A 23337-nucleotide genomic window follows, 5' to 3' on the forward strand; every position below is an offset into this window, starting at 1 on the left:
TGTTTTACACCTACTTTCCAAGACTTGTCATTGGGTGATATAGATGCACTGTGAAATGTTGGAAGGTTTTCCCCAACACTACAGAGGACATCATATAGAGGCAGAGGACATCATATAGAGGATGGTTAAAGATGCTTTTGCTGGTTTCTAGCAGTTTGAATTTCTATTTGAAAACCACTCAAAAATATGTGGTAGATAACACTAAAACACATGTTAAATATATAATAAAAAAGTTAGACAGCTAGATAAACAGATAGACAAATGCTAGATTGACAGACAGCCACATAAATACAGTATGCTGAGACAACCACTCTTGACTATGACAAACTTCTCCAATACAGTACCAACGCTATAATTTCTGCCATTAAACTGTTGTTTGACATTGACATGGAATAAGAGTTGTTAACCAATAAATACCCCCATTTAAAATGTGTAGGTTGTTTCAAGCTTTGTCCTTAGATAGTTGCAGTGTTTGCTACTGAGCAAGCTATTTCAAGCAGGACGGATAAGCCGTCCCTACAGCCTGTGCTTGTTTGTACTGTAAATGTCAGCGCCGATGCTCCAGGGCCAATTTAAGGCTGTGGGTTGACTGGGCCCCATTACTTTTTATTGTTCAGGCTATGTAGGTGCTCAAACACTGTGCACACAACAAATTGATAAATTATCAGTGAGCCTCCCTACTGATAAGTGCATTCTTACCAAAAACAACAACCCAGAAAAAGATACTATACAATTTAAGCTAAAAAAGTAAAATTTTTAAGAAATGAAACCAAAGCTAGTGCAATCTTTTTTTTTTCATTATAACTTCCTGCCATGAAAATGACCTCTGTAGATGCCCATGACACCATCTTAAAGTCCTTCTATAGGGTATTATGAATAATTACATGGGCAGCCTATCTAGAAAGTAGACTAATATCTGCAGAAACAACAAAAAATTCCCAGCATGAGAAATATTTATTACAGTGTTTTTCTTTTTGTCACAACACCACACATACTTTGGCGCTAACTCTGTTGAAATGCTTTCTAAGACGATGGCTGTAGTCGTTATTGAAAAAGATGCTTTCCAAGCAGGTTTTTTTTTGTACGTTGCTGCTGACTGAAGGCAATAAGGTGGGGGAGGCTTTGCTTTCAAACTCTCTTGGAATTAAGCATGAGACCATTGTGCTGAACCAAGATGCAAATAGAAGAACCCTTCGATAGAAAATGAAAGCTCAGCAGAATATAATGGAAACACCAACAGTCTCCAGGAATCTCTCCTACTTCTCAACTGGATGTCATGTCTTGCTCTTTTTTGTGTCAGCAATTTGCCTTCTCAGTGATCTTCCACCACCTCTGCACTCCATGAAAGCCATCGTTGCCAGTATGTGTGTGCCCAACAAATTATGATTTATTGAGCTACTTCCAAAAAGAGAGGCCTCAAATATTATTGGTTTCACATTTTGTTTAACACAATAAAAGCAATTAGAGGGATCATATTGCATTGAAAAATGGGAAAAATATGCAACAATGTGTTACAACGCATATATTTCACTTATTTGGAATCAGGATAAAGAGGACCGTTATGTTATTTGTTTTTGTCTAGCATGTAGCTATCCTAATTTTCCAAAGGAAACAGCATTGTAGCATTTTCTAGCATATCAAACTGCCTGTGAACTGATAATTGTATCAATTCATTAACACTTATGCCCTTGGATTTAGAAAAGCATGTCATTCAAAGTCATTTTACATCAAAAGATATCATATTTATTTGCTAATAAATAAATAAACAAACAGGAAAGAGGCGCTGTATACTTTACGTCATATGCCTTTGTTGAAATATTACATTAAAACATTTGCTGTTGCGGGCCAGGTACAGCTAACTCACGTTTTAACACAACATATCCTTATCCTATCCTGTCCTATCCTTAAATTAACTAAAGTGGCTTTTGGTTCAGTTTTAGCATTCATTGCTTGTGGGTTCACGCCTCACATCAACTAAAGTATATTTGATTAAGCAGAAATAAAGATCAGCTGTCCTAAATGGATTTTCATGACCTTTATATCTTTTAGCATACTGAGTCGAAAGTTTAAAATGATCTTATTGTTTAAAGGTGTGTGAGAAGAAGACGAGGACCGTTTTATAACATTCTATACACCACGGTGCAGAAAAGAGTAAAAAAATACATCAGAAAAGACAACAAAAACGGGATGTTTTTCAAAAATAAGAAAACGACGAGATGTAAGCATGTCAGGAAAGCTTAAGAGGCCAATAACATAATGGAGGAAGCTGTAAAAATCTAGGTCATGTACTGGTTGTATTTTACATATGACAACAGTCCTTGTTAAATTTGATATGTCTGGAATAAGATGTACATTTGAAACATGGAATCACTTCCTTCAAAACAAAACACTCAGGCCTTAAACCCCTGGACCACAATTCCATAAAGTACATTTGGTATCTCCAAAGAAACACCATACCCAATGTGAAATATTACGTTTTTGTAACAGTGTTTGAAATTGTGAATCATTTCAATTATCAGTTTAGATCCCAAAACCATCAGGGGTCTGCAGGAAAAATGAAAAGGTTCTTAAATGAGAGGTGTGTATTTTCCAGGCCTAGTGCCATTTTATTCCACAATCAAGTAGCTATCTTGACTTCAGTTGTCATAAAAATGCTTTATGCATCAAAAACACCTTCAAAGAATTAACTTTGCATCATTGTTATATCTGATGCCTTGAATTGGCCTCTATCTAGAACTTCCTTCACTTTCTGACACTACCTGTTCAGCACATCATCACAAGGCTTCTCCATGCTGCCCACCGTTCTTAGGAGCATTATAGTTTGTATGATGAGCTCAGCAGATAATCTATCCACTAGATGTTTGCTATTTGCTGCTGCTAGTCTGGAGGAGCGATGCTCTGTGGGGTGGAAGCTTAGCTTCCAGGTGTAGCTTTGGGTTAAAAGGCGGCGCATTGTATGAGAAGGCACTTAGGCTCTTCAAATGGCCACCATGATTTTTTAAACATACGTGAATGAGTTAAAGCAACACTGTATGTATGTTTTTGATGAACATGGTATAAAGCTCATAAAAGTCAATTTTGCATAATATCCCCTCTTTAACTTCTCTGTGTTGCAGTAAGTCCAAGAATACCCCTGAATAAACAAAAAGAATGCTTCAAAATGTTCACAACTAAATCTGACAGGAAAATTGTGGCGTCTCCTCAGGAGGGTTGTGGACAAGAGATGTTGTCAAGATCTGGAGGATTTGTAGAATTTTCACATTAGAGGGCGATCAGATATTAATCACTCTACCGGTGAAAATCTGTGAAGTTTATAAATTCCTATGAAAGAAAAGAGAATGCTGAAACTGAAACAGCAAGTCCTCCAACAAAGAATTGGCTTAGGGAGTTTGTAACCAAGTAACTGTGTTTTTTTTTTTTCTACATTTATTTCCTCTGCATGTTTGACCACAATAATGAACACATCTCTTCATTAATATTAACCTTAAAGCAAAGTTACTGTCAATGGAGCAGCCCATAATCTAATTCTTAAGGGTAAGCGCATGAATAAAAGCAGTGTTCACATACAGTTGGACAATCATCTTAACAATGGGCTACAGCAGATAAGGAGAGATTAAAAAAAGTGTAGCTTACCAGCACAGTCCATGGGTGTCTGAATGATTTTACAATTTGCATTACATCAAGGATTTCTGTGCACACCAGCCAATATTCAACCTCCTGAGGTCTGCATGAATCTATCACATCATATCAGAACTCTATCTCGAACAGCCCCTAAGGCTATAGCTGGGTAATTGCTAATAACTAATGTTCCTTCAAACATTTAACATCTGAATAAAAATTTGATGTCTCATGTACATGCTATGATATAATTTTAATAACTGTGGGCTGCGTTATGGTTATCACTCACAGATACAATTCTGTAAATCTTCCTTCTAAAATGAATTTCTCTTTTACATTAATGCATGAAATTAAGCAATTACATATCCCATTCTTCAGTTCATGATAACTCACATTGTGTGTGGCTTTGGGACACACTTACTGTACAATGTCCTGAATCAGCTATAGAGCACTTATTCTGAGAAAGCAGAGGATGTGGAAGCATTCAGTGTGTTCAGTCACAGCGTTCAGGCAGCTTAACGGCCCTTAAACATGCAAAAATGAGCTCCACAATTAGAAAACAATAAAAGCAGACTTTAATCTAAAATATCAGACCCATGCTTGGCCTCTAGCTGCATAATTTGTAGGTACAGATAAACCGGTCTAATTTGATTAAGTAATTTAATCAGAATAGCCTTGATATCATAATCAGCTCAGCACAAAACATGTGCATGAGAACATTGAGAGTGCCGCCACACCCTCTTTTTTCAGAGGATGTGAAAATAACACAAGATGAGAGACAAAGCAATTTCAGTTCACAGCTGCAGATTATTCAGTCTTATGTCTCTGAGGAAATTGAGTTAAAAAAAAAGAAGCAAAGAACACAGGAAGTGTAATGATAACCCAACAGCAAGTGTTTTTTTTTTTTCTGCTTAGGTAACTCATTATCTCGAGGACTTGGGCAGAATGGGTCATCAAAGCCATGTCTTAAGTAGGTTTCAAGGCAATCCAGACTCCCATGGAGACACGAGGAAAACCTGGAGGCACAGTTTCAAAACTAAATATCTATATGTGTTTGAATTTATATGTACAGACAGTCCTTTAAAAAAGAATTATCTCCTTACAGATTTCTTCTGTTTTGAGTTTTTTGGCACAATTAAATATTTCAGACCATCAAGCTAAATTTAACATTAGACAAAGATAACCTTCACAGAAACTGCAGTTTTCAAAGGATGATTTCATTTATTTGGGATGTAAGCTATCCAAACCAACCTGTTTCTATGTGAAAAAGTATTTGTCCCTTAAACATACCGACTGTTTTGCCAGAATTGCCATCAAGTGTTTCCTACAATTGGTGATGATTCTTTTACATTACTGTGGAGAAATTTCGGTAAGAAAATCTAAAAAAAAAAATTCAAATTATGATTTTAATTGAAAAAAGGAGATGACGTGAATTAAACCTTCATATGCCCTTTTGTGAAAAAGTGAAAGCCATCTAGCTCCATTAAGTGGTTGTCCAGCCTTGGAGGCAATAACTATTAAGCATTTCCTATAACTGGCAATAAGTCTTTTAAATTGCTATGGAGAAAATTTGGTCCACTTTCAGTTGCAGAATTGTTTTAATTCAACCACATTGGTGGTTTTTTGAGCATGAAAGGTCTGCTTAAGAGTATGCAACCTCATCTTAATTAAATTTATGGACCAGACTTTGAGTAAGTGCCTCCAAAATCTCCATTTATTTATTTAATTTTGTGCACCAGGCAATGCTGGACCTACTGATGTGCTTTGGATCATTATTCTTCTGCATAACCCAAGCGTGCTTCAGATTAATGTCACAAACTGATCAGAATTTGTGGTTTCATCAAATAAATCAAGTTGTCCTGGAGCAGCAAGGTAGTTCCAGACATTCACACCTGCAGTTTGATTGCAGGTGTGATGTCCTTTATGCCTAACAGGTCACACACCTCCCAAAAAGTTTCCATTTTTGTCTCGTCACTCCGCTGAATATTTTCCAAAAAATCTTGGGAAACATAAAGATGATTTCTTTGGTAAATCTAAGACAAGACATTGTGGGGTTTTTTTTTCCCCCAGCAGTGATTTTCATCGCAGAACTCTCCCTTGGATGCCATTTTGAAAAGTCTCTTTCATATTGTTGAATCATCAATACTGACCTTACATAATTGATGCAAGTGAGGCCTGCGGTGCATTCAATGTTGTTATGGGTTTCTTTTGTTACTTGAGTGAGGTTATCTTTGATATACAAAAAATGTTCATGATCTGAAACATTTTAAATGTTTCAGACAAAAACGCAAAAGCAGAAGGAAACTGTGAAGGAGCTAATACTTTTTCTTAGCATGGTAAATGTATGCATCTCAGAATTAATTTAGGTCATTTTTTCCCAGTTTAGTAGCAGATGCATGTTTGCCTTCCAAGATTTTTACTCTCACTGCTATTGCTTTATTTTAATTTAAGCGTTCTACAGAGTGTGAAAAATGATAAATAACAGCATTGCCAAGTGTGTATTACTGGGCTGCTAGCTCTTTATTAGTGAAACTCCCCAAGGTAAAGATTTCGCTTCCATTTGTGCTTTGAAATCCCCTGCTGATCAATGATCATATGCAACTGAGTGAGAAATCTGGGTAGTTTTGAAATGAAACCCTGAGAATGAAAAATAGCAAAAACCTAATGCAAGAATTTATTCCTACCAGAATACAATTATCTGTCTTGATTGTTTTGAAAGTGCTAACGCTACTTTTGGGATGTGAAACCTTTGCTCTTCATCACTGAATCGTCTGAAAACACCATTAAACCAAACCGAACAAATTCTATTAGCATTAGAAGCATTACCTTGGCGTAAAACTGCAGAGATGAAGATGTTCCAGTAGATCAGTCAGTGGTCAGGACAAGGGTTTGACGGACAAATATTGAGTGAGTAGTGAGAATAACATGAGAGGAAGCATAAAATGAACAGGCAAGTATATGTAAAAAATAAAAAGAGGAGAGGAAATATTAGTGCAGCACAGTAAACTGAATGACCTCTGGGTGTTCAGGTGGCTGGGAGGGAAAAGCAAAACAATAGACCCCATACCTTGGCGGTTTAACATCAGGTGCGCCAGACCTTGAGGGAAAGAACAGAAAAAAGGATACGAAAACAGGAAGTTCATAAAGAGGTTCGGGAGAACAAAAGCATTGTCACAATGTTGGACTGCAGTTTGTGACAGACATCCTTGGGGGTAGGTACGGATGTCAAAGTTCAAACTAAAATATAAGGGGAAAATTAAACTCAAACAGACAAACATTTCAAGGGAGGAGAGGGGAGGCAAGGAGAGAAAAAAACATCTTGACCGGCGCAACCCTCACAGGTAGTTGCTCACACAGATGCTTTTTTCTAATGGAACACATATTGTATGTTTACTAGATGCAGACGTTTGGGATGTGTTACTATACATAGAGGTTGCCGTGTATTGAAAACACCTCGTATAAATAAACCGCACTTGGTAAGGCTCATTCACTGATTTTTATTATGTTTTGCAGATGCACAGTTTATTTCTGAAGTTTTTTGAAAATATATTCATACCCCTTCAACTTTTTAACCTCCTGGCATATTAAAAAAATATCCATTTGTGTCACTTTAGGAAGATTTTAGATGACAGTTCAACACAGAGTAAAACATAATGGTGCATTTAAAAACCTAAACGGTGTAGTGTGTAGTTGTATTGATTTCTCCATGTTCACTGAGGTTCATGTAAACATTGGTGAACGTCAATTTTCAAGTCTTGCCACAGAGTCCCAGTTGGATTTAGTTCTGAATTTAGATTAGACTCCATCAACCAACTTTGCTTAAATCTGAGTCTTCCCAATGTAGCCCTTGTTTTATGCTTAGGCATGAGGAAATGTTGAAAACATTATCTTGCCTTGTATTTAATTCTATCTATCTTTTCATCAGCTCTTACCAGCTGTCCTGTCATTCCTATAGTAAAGTATTCCCACAGCATAATGTTGCCACCACTATGTCCAGCCCTGCTAAAGGTTTGTTCTGGGTTTCATGGAGTACTAGTCTTCTGTCACATGTTGTGTTCTAGTAGTTCTAACCAGAGCTCCTTCGATCACCTTGTAAAGTAGTTTCATAACCTAACTTTGCTTTAAACTTCTTTAATTTCATCCCTGATCTGTTGTGTTTTCTACTTTATGATGATGTTTGCTCACTGTTGTCCACCTAAAAACCTCTGAAGCCTTTACTGAACAAATGGACGGAAAATGCAACCCACAATTTAAGCATTTGCATTTGTTCCAAAAATAAAACCTTTATTTTCTTCCTTCCATTTCAAAATTACATGATCTTGTGTGTTGAGCTGTCAAATTAAATCTCAATGAAATGCATTACAGTTGGTTGTGGTAAGCTGATAAAAATGCACAAAAATTCAAGGATGTGAATATTTTTACAAGTCTCTGTATATCTAGACTTTGATTTAGCACAGCTCTATAAAAGGGAAGGAGTGATACGATTCATCCCAATAGAAAGTAAATGCAAAGTAACGAGGCACCTTACTGCAGGTGACAATGGATAAAATCCGTGGAGGTTTGCAAGATGTAGACTATTTAGAGCAAAACAGTGAAAATTACATTCCTGTACATCTCTGTTCTGTATCCTTGCCTCTTTTGTAATGCACATACACATGTGAGACACAGAAATATCTCAATAGGTCAGCTGAAAATTGCACGGCATACGTCATCTGCTCCTTCTGCTACACTTGTGCACATGAGGCCACTGTGCCAATAAACACAAACAGCTCTGCACAGTAAGTCATTTATATTACTCATTAATACTTACATTACCACTATTGTCCCATTTTAGTCATTAGTTAAAACTTTCAGAAGGGCCAGGTTGTAGAAATCTACTCATGTACAGCTGAACAAGGCTATTAATGCTGCAGCTCTGAGTGTGGAATGAACATAATTACCCCTGGGAGGGTCCTTGCTTGCCAACACGTAGGCTTTTGATAGAGTGTGCCATCGCAAAGCCAGTGACTGAGCCTCTGCTCACTCACAGGATTCAGCCAAAGCCCAGTCTGCATAGCAGACAAAGAGCTGCTGTGTGCACCCAAACTGCGGCTGTGCAATCTACAAGACAGGCCAATCTATGCATCAACCCAGTCACCAGAAAGGGAGAGAGAAAAAAAGTTGGTTTTTAGTCGGCTGCAAATCTCTGATATGTACAATCATCTTCCAGAAAACAAACAATGTCTGAATACATGACAGAATAAAGAAGGTGTGACAGAAGGGTTTCAGACTCTGGTGTTCAACGGTGGAATCACACGGAGTCGAACTAAATTGTACTGCTATGTATTTTATTGCTGCTTGGATGGCCTGCAGGTTGTTATTGTTTTTTTTACTTTGCCTTCATTCTTATGCATATTGTACTTGCTTTCGACAAACCTACGAATGATTCACTTTTTCTTTAGATGGCTGGGTTGTGTATGTACAGTACAAAGCTTTCTCTTTCACTCTCTCTCTAAATGCCACTGGATTAAGGTCCAGTTGGTCTCCTCCTCCAGCTTTTCTGCTACAAAGCTGAAGAAAGGTTTTTGACCAAAACATTTAGCCTCCTCACACCACCAGTTTTAGTAGTGCACCGGGCAATGAAAATCCACATCTATCTGAAACGCTGGCAGAAAAAAAACAGGTCAAGGTGGTTGCCTCGCAAACACACCAGTCAGTGAATTAAGTCTCTGACGATATTTCAAAACACTCCTGTGGATTAGGAGAGGTGTCGTTCCTGCCCTTTCATAGAGGCGGCCAACTATTGAATGTGTGCTTCCTACTTTGCTGCGCCTTCCACCCAAATCTCAGTGAGTGGAAATGCAGAGATAACTGGCTCAGACCTGTAGAGTCCCAGTAGAGGAGAAAGACTGTGGAAATAAGCTGCCCGTCCTACCCATAATCTACCAGCTTTCTATTTTTAAATAAGAAGCAAACTAAACCTCTGAACAAAACTACTTTGCATTGCTACTTAGAGTCCTTCTGACTTGGCCTTTATATACGTCAAATCATTTGTTTTTACTGTCAGACAATGTAAAATAACCATTGTCAATTTCTAATTGAACTAGGAAGATGTAAGTTGGATGATTTTTGTTCTGAAGAAGTTTCAGGAAATAATTGGTTTGGTTTGTTCATATCCACATTCTGTGAATAAGCATTAGAGGTGCACCGAGAAGTCTGATGGTAACCGGAACAGAATGATTTCCAATATGACCAACTGCTTTGAGATACAAAAAAATAAATAAATAAAAATCATAAATAAACAAATGCACTAAATCTTAGTGCTACAAGGTTGCACAAGACTCTTCAATGTGGAAGCTGTAACAGATGGAAGATTATTCTCATTTTAGGGATGAGTGAGCAGCAAAAATAAGAAAAGGAAACTATCCATCTTATTTCTAGGTCAAGTGATAAACTGCAGGAATTCTGTTGTTGATTTAGAGTCCAATTAACAAATTTAGCAGTTTTTTTTTTTATCTGCTCTTTAATTTCTGAGAGGTCAGTAGTTTCATATTCAACTATTTTAATGATCTATTGCAGGTTGAGAATACAGTCAACATGGGAAAGGATGGCAATCTTTATACTATCAAATAATAAAACACATAGAACTCCAAAAGCACATCATTGAGAGATTAGTGCCATTTCTCAATGAACATGTAAAGTATTTTTATATTCTAATATAAAGGCAGAAAAAAGCTGATTTTCAATAGCCAACTGAGACCTACTAATAGCATAGACTGTAAAAGGCCTTTACTCACTCATTTATTATTTCTTCCTGGTGTTTTTTCCAGCTCCATAGCCCTTTACCTTAGTCAGAGTTATTTATTACAATGATTAGTCTTGATTATGCTAGACCCAGGGAGCTGGAACTTTTCTTTCAGGAATTATTTGTTAAATTTCACAAAAAAATAAATAAATTTCACATAAATTGCTAAAAATGCTGGTAGATTTTGTAATTCTCAAAATGAAGGTATAGTTCAACTTTATTTGAGTACTCCAAGCAAAGATTTGTTGCTTACAGTGTTTAGTTTACAATTAAGACAGTTTAAAATGCCCATTCCAATTGGAAATCATTCACAAATCTCTAATCGGTGCATCTCTAATTCACATCCATGTGCTTTGTATGCATAATGTACATGAATAGAAAATCCTACCCAAAAACTTCTCTCTGCTTTGCTACAATAGTCAAGCCCCAATTATAGCCAAAGCAGCCGATTCCATTACTAAACAGGACTTAGTGAACCAGTTCTTGCTTAATACTGGTTCTTTTTTCCACAGCCAGAGGCACCAACCATCTTGGCACAAAACCTTTACTGCAGGGGTCTCAAACTCCAGGCGTCGAGGGCCGCAGTCCTGCAGTTTTTAGATGTGTCACAGGTACAAAACACTGGAATGAAATGACTTAATTACCTCCTCCTTGTGTAGATCAGTTTCTCCAGAGCCTTAATGACCTAATTATTCTGTTCAGGTGGTGCAGCAGAGGCACATCTAAAAAGTTGCAGGACTGCGGCCCTCGAGGACTGGAGTTTGAGACCCCTGGTTTACTGGGTGAAAGGAAGGAATTGTTTTTGTCAGGAGCTAAAGGTAAAGCTCATGAAAACTAATAATCAAAACATTAAGAGCATCATGCTGAGTTACACTTTAGCTTCTAATCTAATTTGCTTAAGATTAATCTTTCACACTGATTAGATATATAATGTGGTTAGCAATGGAATAAACTTATTTTGATTACATTGATTTTTGTAGCTGTGAAAATCATTTCTAAATCAAACATTTTCTGCATTTTAAAATTATGGTTATTTTAATGAACCCTGCCTAATTACAGTTTCTAGACCTGTAAATATACTTTAGAGTGCAGCTGGTCATGACTACGTAAAGTATTCACAAACAGACTGTCGTTTTCACATAAATAAATTAGTTGATGCTATTAACATAAATGTTTGGATGGAAAATGAGTTAAATAATGTGAAAGATATAAACTGTCTCGATGCAATGTGATCTGCGCAGAAATTTAGAATATAACAGAGGGAGGATCAAACATTTACTGGAAGAGAGATTTCAATTAAAGTAATGCAGAAGCACCAAGCTGACTCTGACTGTGAAAAATGGAACCAGTTAAGAACTGGCTCTACTTCTACTTCAGCACTTTAACTGGTTTGGTAAAAAAGCCCAATTTCCACTGAGCAAGAAAGCTTTTCACATTGTTCAATAATGTGAAATAACGGCAAAAAGCAAAGGGGATTCCTGGAGACATATTTTCTCCTGTTTTCCATTTTTTCACAGATTCTGTCTACTGCCCATCATGATTTTCTATTCACCTTCATCCAACATAGTAGGAACATGTATTTTGTACTTTTAAAACTATGTGCTTGAGGAGAAAATACTTTTTGGCATGACTACGTAAAGTGAAAATAATTTATTTGTACTTTTTATTGCAACATTACCCTTTTAAGATGTCCTATCTAGAGCATAAAAACAATTATCTCCAAATGTTTCAACAAAAAATAAAGCGAAAACAGTTGGAGATGTTGAAAGGCATCATTATTGTGGCTTTAATTAGCAGACATCTGAGAAGAAAGAGGCAGCACAGACGGATTAGGATTTACCAATTTTTTCTTTTTTCCCCCCACAAAAAGTAAAGCATTTAGGGGCCAATAGTAATGACGGATTAGACCAAAGTCACTGCTGCTCCAAAATGCAAGCCTACGTGTCCTTCGTCCTTCACAAACTTTAACACTTGTTTTGTCCACCCTCAAACTAAAATTGCACTATTAGCATGTGTTTCTTATAAATATATCTGTGTATGCTTCAGATATATATATATATATATATATTTGGAGTGATTTCTCTTTCTATTTGCCTCTTGTGGTGGCTTTCCTTATCTCTTGTTCGCAGATCTCGCAGCACGTCAGAGGCTGCTGCACTGTTTCGCCAGCTGAGCAGGCTCCGGCGCGGCCTTTGTGGGGACAGATCAATGCGAGCCCGCGTGCCGCATAATGCAGATGGACAACTCAGAGGACTCACCTGCTAATCCGAAAGGTTTTCACCATCTTAGAGCAGCTCCTCAGACAAATAAAGACTACTCCTGTGCCACTTAAACACACACAGCAAAGACCAAATATAGCATTTGGGTTACCATCTTTGTCATCTCTGTTGGGAGTAGGCGATTTAGGTAATGCATAGATCGGTCTATTTCAGCTGATGCAAGGGCAACAGAGAAGACTGGCTCCTTCTCACAGACTGGTGTGAAGGACAGAAAAGAGGCATTTGGTGAATGTGTTTTTTTTCCCCCAGTCTTGTCAGTGTTGTTTTCATGCGTTCTGCAATGGGGGATTGTTTCCGTGTCAAGCTTTAATCCAATAAACATTCTGATGTGCTCTTTTTTTGCGCATGTCATTTGATATTCCTTGCAATTTAGCTGTAAGCAGAGTCCTGACATCTTTGCTCACATTAGTAATGATTAATGCCTGTTTTTGCAATTTGTGCTGAGATGAAACCCATTAAATGTTGCTTAAAAATAAAAATCACATATCTCTGTGACTAAGTCTTCAAAGCAGCAGAGAATCTACACTCAGGCTATTATCTCTACACATTCCGTCCTCATGCCTTTTGAGCTCCACACGCCTACAGAGCTTTGCTAAAGTGTCCATAGCACTTCAGCATTTTCACATTTTGTCAAATTACAACCACGTGCTTCTGTGTATATTGATGAAATTTGATAGGCCAACACAAAGCACTGCATAAATGTAAAGTTGAAAGAAAACCATACTTTTGGTTTTCTTGAATTTCTCATAAAAATCTGAAACAAATTTACCTATGCTTTGACAATCAAGGGGAGTGGCTTCGTCGCTGAACCAAAGTCGTAATAAAACATACGGTACACTGTTCATACATAAGGCGCACCGGAATATAAGGCGCATTGCAGATTTTTTTGCAAATATAGGGATTTTATGTGCGCCTTATAGTCCGAAAAATACGGTACTTTGTCTCAGTATCCCTCCATAAAGACCAGGGAACTTTAAAAGCCTCATTTGTGTTTGTGAGGCTATGATTGTATGCAGTGACATACAGTCATAGCTCTATAATTGCTTTCTAGACTGCAGAGAATTTTAATGGCTTCTTTTAACCATTATTGTAATAAATAACACAAAATACTATAAACTATTTTTTTACTTAATATTGCCCATTCCTAAGATCTCTGCTACTCTACACACAGGTTGACTCAATGTACCAGATTAATTCTGAAGGCGCTTGGCAGTGCTGGCGTTTATTTAGGGTTATCAAAATAACCCTAAATAAAATTAAATCAAGGCCAGAGTTTTTTGGTTTTAGTTTGTGAAACAATGTAGAAAATCATGCAGTTTTTTTCTTTCTGTTTTAGAAAAATGTTTTATTTTGTATTTGTAATGTGACAAAATGGGAAAACATTCAAAAGGTATGAATTTTTTTGTCTATTTTGCTGTTGTATGGCAAGTGTGTGCCAGAGGTAGGACTTCAGAAAACAGGTGTGTGTATGGGTTTGGCATCTTGTGTAAGTTACAGTGATTTATAACGTGCACCAGAGCAGCACACCTCATACTGGTCTCCTGAGTCTGCTGGCTGCCCTTTCACCAGAACCGTGAGTCCTTACTGGGGGGAGATGGATGTATCTCTCCAATGTCGACTAAACAAATTTCCCAACTCACTCTCAACCTTCCTTTCAGCTCGGTATGGGCACCTCATTAGAAACCAAAATGTAGTCGGTAGAAGTAGCACAAGTTTTTTTCCCCCTTCATGAAAAGAAAACCATCTTTCTAAATCTTATTACACACAAGTTGATTATTAAGGTTTCAGTGATCAGTCATGTTGAGTTAAGTAATTTTGAGTTTAATACTGCACACATACTGACCTCAGCACTTAATGGCGCACTATACAAAGTAAACCTCATAACAAGTAATTAAGATGTGAAAAATATGCCCTGCAGAGGTAGGAAAACGAAGGATTCATAAATTACTGAATTGCAACTCTGCACTGTCATTTGCTCCTTTATGGAGTTTGTGAATGTTGTCCATATTGTGTGACACCCACGCACTCTGTAGACCTTTAGTCACCTTGAGCGCGCTGATTATGTACACAATGAGCGTTGAGCACATTAGACGCTTTTCCCTTTTTGTGACCCTGTGACCGGCAATAGTATGTCTCAGCTCAGCTTAATTTGTTGGATGTTGGAACTGCAGTCCAAACTGAAAATAACAACCTTATAATAACCAAACACACTCTCTCACACAGTCATGCTAAGGTGATATCCTTTGCAAATAAGAACATCACCATAAAACAGGCCACGTTCTCCGTTTGCGCTCATTATTGGATGCATTTCCTTACCTTCAACTTCTCTCTGGACAGCTGCAGGGGAATAAAGAACAGAAAACTGACGTTTACAATGTTGACAACAGAATAATACATGAAATGTGCATACCAAACCATGGATACACCGTGCTATGTTATATATCTTCTTGCTGTTGCTCTGAATAAGAAAATACATGCTGGCTAAAACAATTCAGCCTTGCATGGTGGGGTGTGATTTTTTTGCCCATTATATTCACAGCAATAAAATTAATGCACTTTAATGGCGGCATTGTATCACATCTGTGGCACATAAATGAATTTCAGACGATCATTGTTAAATTAAAAGGACCGCAGTTTGGGATCTTTAGTATTTTAGACTATAAAGAAACCCTGCGGTTGGACCGCATAGTTTCCACGTCAGTCATATTTTTAATGACTAACATTCATAAAACAGCAAACCTTAAGTGCAGAGTGGAAAGTATATTCTGCATTTACACGTTCCGCTCCGAGCTGCAGGAGATTAAGAGCTCACTTTATAATGCTAAATTCTTTGCTCAGCTTTTTCCAGAAGAAGAAAATGACATCCATTTTGGGAGGCCCGTTAGATGTCTGAGCATTTAAAAAAGAAAAAAAAAAAAAGATGCGAACACCGATCACATTAGACGGCTTAAATCCTCTGCCTTGTGAAGATAACTGCTTCACCGAGCAGCCTGCGAGCACTGCTGGAGCATACTTTGTCTTGGATTGCTGTTAAGTGGGCTTTATTGATTATCCCCAGGAGCTCAATGAGAGTTGGAACTATATGTTTAGAAGGGGATATTAATAACATATTGGTACCATTTATGGGCCAAACAAATGCAGCTGATGGTAGCATCTGCCGTTTAGTACGAAAGAATTACAAAAGATCCACTCGGAAGTCTGCATGCACCCATCATGGGCGTGTTTGTCATGTTAACATAACAAACCACTCTTTTTTTTTTTCCCAGGGTGGAGTGAATACTAAACATACATCTTCGATGATTTTTAATTGAGGAGTTTCTCTAATCCACACAATCAAACTAATATGTACATCTCCGCTAAAATTTGGCTAGTGCCCTCTTTGGAGCCATCAACAAGTTTAAAGTACAATTCGGTTTGAATATTTTACAATTCTCTGAGGCAGAAAGGGTAGAGATTGTTAAAATGAGTTGATTTCCAAGCACAAAGCCACCTGTGTCCATCTTAAGCTTTGGAACGGTTGCGCCAGCCGCCAACCACAGTAGATCCAGTGCGGTACTTAATGTGGATGGTTGATCACGCTGATCAACCATCCACATTAAGTTCCTGTTCTTAATGTTTTATTGCTACTGTCTTTACTCAGCTGTACTTTTTCAGTTAATCTGTTGTATAGGGTATACCGAAGATTGTCTGTTTTAACATATTGTAGTTTTGTTTGTCTGCATAAAGCAGGTGCTCTTGAAAAGCAGACAATGGATCTCCACAAGATTTACCTGTATAAATAAAGGTGAACTCACCAAGAAGATTATATAGAAGACCGAAGAATGGTGGCAGTGTTACTGTATCAAACTATTTTTACTGACAGTTGTGGACAGATGAGGTGAAAGGTCAATCTTGCCTCATCTCAGCAGTTGCCTGAGATAAGGCAACTAACCCAAACATTTGTAAAAACTGGTTTGGTCTGGAAAAGTCTTCCCAAAACTCTAAAATCAAACTTGTTGAAAAAATTCAGAAACATAATTCACAGCTGATTCCATACCAGAAAGGAAACAAATTTCAAAGAGCTTTAGCAGTCAGAATTATACTGCTACTTAATTCCTTTTTTAAATTCTCCTTAAAAAATGAACACTAAACAAACATTGTGCGTGCATGTAAACATTTGTGCATTTTTGAAGAAAAATGCAAATTAACAAATATACTTTGTTAAAGTAGTAATACTTTGTTAAAGTAGTAATACTTTGTTAAAGTTGTATAATCGCTCCACCCTTGAAAAAAAGACCTCAAACTAAAAGTCCAGAATATCGTCATAAGGATGACATAAACAGTGAACCAGTCAGCAAAACTAAAGACAAAAACAAGAATAATTCTGAAATACAGCATGTCAATGTGATTTATGAGTCGCCCAATATGAAATCAGTGTGTTTTGTCTTTAGGCTGTAACAGATCAGGTGCATTTGTATAATAGAACTGAAGATTAAAACGTTTTTTCCTGGAGCAGATGTACCGTTTGAACACTTTGGTCATTTTCAGCAGCTGCTGGCAAACTTATGAGAGACTCAGATTAATAATTGCATGAGCCTCAAATTAATAGATTTGCTGTGAATTTTAAAACAGTGTCTGGTCTTGCTTACGGAATGAAACTCCGTCTAGCCTGTAAATCTTTTCACACATCTTGCAGAAAGAAGAAAGAAGATTGGAGTTTACACACCTTCTTGGCAGTACCTTCCCCTATAGCTGGTATTGATACATTCACAGAGGACCTCTCCTTGGCTGACAGAGCACAGGCCTTGGTTGCTGCAGGGTGAGTATGCCTCACATATGTACTCCAAATCATTGTGCACGGCTTGACCATCCAGCAGCACAGGCAGAGCATCTCCCACTTTTAAATTGGTTACAAAGCCCTGGAACGGGGGCTCGTACTTGACGGTGCTCGACGTCAGAGCGGAGAGACGCACGTCGGGTGAGATCCCACCGACGTACAAGTCGCTGGCCACAACCATCTCTTTCCTCTTGGACTTCACCTCGGCCACTTTCTCCTCACTGTCCAGCATTAATCGGGTCTCCCGGTAATTGCGGGTGAGGAGGACTCTGTGCCAACGCTGGTCACTGACATACGTCTCCGTGTGGAGGGAGGCCGGCTCTGCGCAGTGGATGGTGAATCGCATCTGAAGCCTCCCGTCTGCGATCAGGAGCTCCAAGAAGTCGCAGTTCCCGCCATCATCCAGGTAGAGGACCAGGGCTTTGGTGATGTTGGTCTTCAGAATAAAGCTCAGCTCGCCTGTCGTCTTAGCGTCCCACTGAGCATAGCGAGTCCACTGGCCAGGTACCCCTTCGTATTCCAAGGCTACTCCTGTTAACACTAAACACGCTAAAAACAAAAATCGGGAAACCTCGCGTTTACAGCTGCCCATGATGGTTTCTCTCTGCTTCCTGTTAGCGTCTGTGTGTTCTCCAATTTAATCAGGGAATTTTATCTAATGTCTATAATATTTCTGAAGTCACCATAAAATTGGCGAAGGAAAAAAAAACACTTAAAATCCTATGTGCAGCACAGTTTGTTCAGCACTGACTGCCTATCCTGATTTGTTTTTGCCATCTCTTGACAATCGAGGCGCATCTACTTTTCATCTGAGGAAGAGAACAAACAATGCGAGCGATCCACAGTACTGTGTGCTTCCTCGTCTTCGCCATCCAGTGACTTGGCCTCCATCCAGCACTGCTCCTGTCAGTTCTCCATGGGTTAGCTAGGCATGCAGCCTAGGTACAGCCTCCACTCTGCTCAGCATCCCAATATCCTAAAACATGAAAGAAGAATGTGTAATGAATAGCTGGAAGCATTATGAGCCTGTGATTGCACAAAAAAGGTAAATAATCTGCATTCATTACCAATACCGTGGCAAATGAATTACAAAAATCTAACAAATTATTAAGGAGGGAGATATGGAGATCAGAGTAATGTATTCAGAAATCAGCATTTAGAAGCTTTTAAGGGCAACTTTTAAAAACAAAGATTTTGACTAGAGAAAAGATGTTTTCCACTAGTAATGGGCTCTCTAAAATCTGGCAGCCTACCATATCCCCTCATAACCAAGCAAACGGAGAAAGCAGCTAAAGTCAACTAATTTCTAAAATGATAGTGGGATGTTTGAAAATTACCCACAAAAATATGTTGGCACAACATAAAGGCTGTCTAACTTGAAAAAAATCAACCCCCTAACAGGTTCCTCCTGGCACCCAAAGAAAGAAGGTACAAATGAGCAAAACAAGTCGGCCTGTAAATAAACAAGAAAAGTAAATATAAGTGTTTATTTTCTGTCGACAAGTAAAGGATTACTATACCGCTATCACATATTGTACTTAGCAACAATCATTTAGAATGAAGTAACCCCTTACTTTAACACCAGACTAAATCATTAACCATCATTATTCCAATATTATTCCGTTTCACAAGTTTTCCTAATATTGTACAGTCCTACACAACAGTACATAAGTTTGATCCATTTATCGTTTATCTTTGTCCTGGTGCCATGGGGAGCTCACCTGCACCTGTGTGACTTGGTATTCACACAATGTGAAGCCTTGTGTGTGTGATGAAGGGGTACACCTTCATCACACACACAATGGCCAGGCAGTACTTCAATTAGCCTAATTTACTTTCCCACTTTTGGCACAAGAGATATTGGCTTCAACAAAAAGGATATCAGTAAAGTGAAAAAATAAGGTGAGATCACACCATAGTCCCATTTCATGCAAAAGTGATCAAAAAATTTAATTTTTTAAAATGTACCATGTGCAGGCTCATGTACTTTAGATTCAAATGTGCTTTCAAGGTCGCTGGCAGATTGAGTGAAACTGTAAGTTAGTCAGTAGTTTTGTGTTGTAACGCTGACATGACATAGTAATGCTACAATTGAAGGATGGGAATGATAAAATGGGAGCAGACCTAGTACAATAATACTACAACTCGTAAAATAAGTAAAACTTTACTTTCAGATTTCATATGAATGATTCCTTCTGTCTACTCTTCCCAGAATATTTACGTTTTAGCAAGAGAACAAAACAAAAAAAAAAACAGTAGGTATGGAGTGTACAGAATACACAGCTTGCTAGAGCTCATTTCCCAAAGCTGCTTTAATGCTATTATAATAAAATAAAAGAACAAACCCCTTGTATGGTCCAATTAAGCGATGAAACACAAAATCAACAGCCACAATCGATTACAGTTTTCACAAGAGAATGAAACAGTTGTAGGTATTCATGATTCCTCCAGAATACATTAGCTCACACAGTCCCATTCAAATTAGAGTATAATTTATTTAGGGCATTTAATTCCTTTTAAACATTCAAAAATATTTGCAGCTACCGGGGCTTCTTCTTATCAATCAGAGCAAACTGATGCCAAAATCGGCTTCCTAGGGGAAACCCCCCCCCAAAAAACATTAAAATGAATAAAAGAAGTGCAACAGAGATTTCTTGACAAGATCAATCCAAATTTCTTACCAAAGTATCAGATTGCTATAGGCTGAAAAAAACTTACTGACAGACAGGTTTATCAAGGGAACAGCTGCATCGAGGAAGGTCATAAAAGCTGACACTTTCCTTGCAGAATGAATTGCTATTTGTCAGGGTCACGCACGGTGTGGGAAATACTATTTCTGATACAGCCGGGGTTTGTATTGATTTTGAAAAACAACACATTGGTCGTTTTGTACACGCTGAAATAAGGAGGGCTGCGGCACCTTTCAGGTTTAAAGCATCATCGCATGTCGATCCTTCTCCAGCCTGTAGTCATTAAAATGAGCGAGTGGTATAAAAATTCAAACATGAAGGCAGGACAAACACATTTTCTTAACAGCAAGAAGACTGTGCAACAGCTCAAGCCTGTTTCTGATTCCGCATTCCACATTTTCTGTGGGGTTTTTACAGTAATAATCCTCTATCTTTTTTACAGCCAGTTCTATCAACATGGCACCCACAGCTAAGCTAATAGAGACAGCGATTCCCCACAAGAGCTATGAGAGGCAGCTCGGTCAATGTCAATAGTCTACAAATGTTTAAAAAATAAATAAATAAATCAAATCCTTATCCAGCAAACCAGCTGAATCTAGCTCATATAGGAACTGTGGGCTTTGTCATCTTTAATATTTGAAAAGTGTTTTATAGTAAACTCTTCAGAAACCAAGGTTTTTTTTTTAAACCACACAGTAGCACTTCACATTATTTATTCAGTTTATGACGACTGTTTAAAGACAGCTTTAGAAAATTAAATAAAATGTCCAATGCAAACAGAAAACAAGAAAATAAAAATCTACAGAAAACGTCTAAAACATATAGATGCAGTAGAATTTAAAGTGTCTTTCTTTGTGTTTGTGGAGCCTGTTACATTGCAATACTGTGACAACTTAACAGCAATGCTTGTAAAATGGCCCAGAGCCTTCTGTACATCTAATGGCTTTTCTCACTGGATAACATCCACTTTTTCCATTAAAAGCAGCAGGCCAATTACAGATCATGAGCACAATGGGCTCTAGCATTTATCCGGGGTTGTAAATTAATGTCATTAAATTGGAGACCTGTGCCCAAAACAATAACACAGCCAAATGTGCATCTCTATCTTCTGCCAACCGAAAAGCCCTGAAAACATGAATTTAATCCATTGAGCCTGCTGGATTTTCTCCTTAAGTTGCATAAAAGACGAATAAAAACAGAACATCTACAAAATCAAAGATGCCTGGTAACACTTTACAATGGAAAACTTTACTCACACAGAGGCTCTCAAAATTACACACACCCTTTGTGAAAACTGTGTGCATGTTTCATTGCTTCAAAGGTTTGCGCCCATAAAATGGGACATTTATCCTGTAAAATTCAACAGAAAACCAAATAAACCCTTTGAAACAGGGGAAAAAAAACTATAAAAATTAATAACATAAATTTGCACATTTTGATGGTGATTTTGATGCCACATCTTAACTCAGTGACCTTAGCCCATCCTTCTTTGCAAAATATCTCAGTTTGTATTAATTTCATCTAGGCATCACCTTTCTAGCATTTTTGTCATAAGGGAGACTTAAGCAACTCCAGGATAATTTCTTTGGGTGGCAACAATTCTGCCTGACAACCACATTTCTCAGCTTAGGAACCTTAAAGCTGGTTATCACCTGTAGACCGTAACCAGTGCATGCTGAAAATGCCTGCAGCTACTGCACTGTTGCTAAAACAATGGTTGCCAGGCAAGTTGCCACAAGAGATTGTCTTTAAAACAATCTTAGATAAATCTCCAGTTTCTGTAATGTCATTGATAACCCAATTTGTCCAATTATTTAATGAGTCTTTATTGAACCGTGGTATATAAATGCCAGGCATCTTCTCCAGGCTAACATCTGATTGAGATCCGTCAGATCATCTGCGCCCAGTACGAACTGCACCGTTTCTCTGACTTTACTCTTTATAGGTATAAAGCGTATCTTTATAGCTATGAGGTACTGAGTTCAAATGAACTCAAAATGAGTTTATAACGTGCATTTTGAGTCAAATGAACATTGTTCTTTAATTCTATGAACTACTGACAACATTTCTCCAAAATCCCAACCAAAAATGTAGTATTTATTTGCAGAAAATGAGAAATAGTCAAATTAATGAAAAAGATTAGGCGCTTTCAGACCTCAAACAAGTTAACATTCATTTGGAAACAACAATACTAATGTTTTAATTCAGGAAGAGTTCAGAAATCAGTCTTTGGTAGAATAACCAGAAGGTTTTCAATGGGGTTCAATGCAGTGTTTTTTGTTTTTATTTTCCCCAGAGCTGTATATAATTCAAATTAAGGACAGTGGCGATTTTTATCCACACTAAGACACTAATAACACAATAAGAGAACAGGGCTGTGTACCATCATGTATTATTAAACCCTGGCAAGTCCATTGAACTGCACTGTACGCCCATTAACCAACTAAAACATTTATATAACAAGCATTAAGAGTAATATTAAATGCATTCCATGGTAAATACTGATTGTGCACTGTTCGTATTTCAAAGCCTGCATAAAAACACTAAGCAGCTCACAAAAAACATTGTCCCATTACATTTGTCTGGCTAGTCAAAATTAGTCATTTACAAATAGACTTTATTCATATATTTTATGGAAAATTAAGAATCCAATTTTTTTTATTTTCACAAATACAGTTTAGGTGTCATAAAGCAAGACTGTGGTTATAGGATTCTAACGTAAGTAAGGTTTATTTCAAAGTTTAAAAAGTTCTAGTAACAAAGTATGAAATCACTAAAAACAGAGAAATTGAAAACATTGCCCCAGAACCTTCTGTACCTTCTAACACATTGAACAAATTTTAAATATGTGATTCAGGAAGCATCAAAGCGACAGAGTTAACGGAATGCATGTCTATATAAAAGCACCTTCAGATGCTATTTAAAAGAGTCAATAGTCTCTTTGCACCCAAAAGATAGAGGAAATGCTTTCCAAAGTCTCAGTGCAACTGATTCGAAGGATCAATACTGAAGAGTTGCGCACAGAGTGCATGAAATCATCAGCAACCTTTGGCTGGTAAACATAAGACCGCCAAGAGGAAGAATACGTTTCTGGTAGGTTTGAGATATATTGAGGAGCTTTTCCTCTTAATGTTTGTACAGGAATATTAA

General features: G+C 37.7%; 1 protein-coding gene across 6 annotated transcripts in view; it reads right to left on the reverse strand.

The window, feature by feature from the left end:
- Positions 1-23337, reverse strand: part of nrxn2a (neurexin 2a) — a 166119-nt gene that overhangs the window by 113398 nt on the left and 29384 nt on the right. For 5 of the 6 annotated variants that reach the window (XM_032576025.1, XM_032576021.1, XM_032576024.1 and 2 more), the window contains exons 2-5: positions 17387-18473; positions 14998-15018; positions 6686-6715; positions 6445-6456 (exon numbers count right to left, since the gene is read on the reverse strand). In XM_032576025.1, the coding sequence (XP_032431916.1) occupies positions 6445-6456; positions 6686-6715; positions 14998-15018; positions 17387-18089 (766 nt within the window). In that variant the 5' untranslated portion in view covers positions 18090-18473. The remainder of the gene's footprint in view (positions 1-6444; positions 6457-6685; positions 6716-14997; positions 15019-17386; positions 18474-23337) is intronic. The other variant, XM_032576023.1, reaches the window with a different exon arrangement.

Source organism: Xiphophorus hellerii, chromosome 11 (genome assembly GCF_003331165.1).
Source record: "Xiphophorus hellerii strain 12219 chromosome 11, Xiphophorus_hellerii-4.1, whole genome shotgun sequence".
Taxonomy (NCBI): Eukaryota; Metazoa; Chordata; class Actinopteri; order Cyprinodontiformes; family Poeciliidae; genus Xiphophorus; species Xiphophorus hellerii.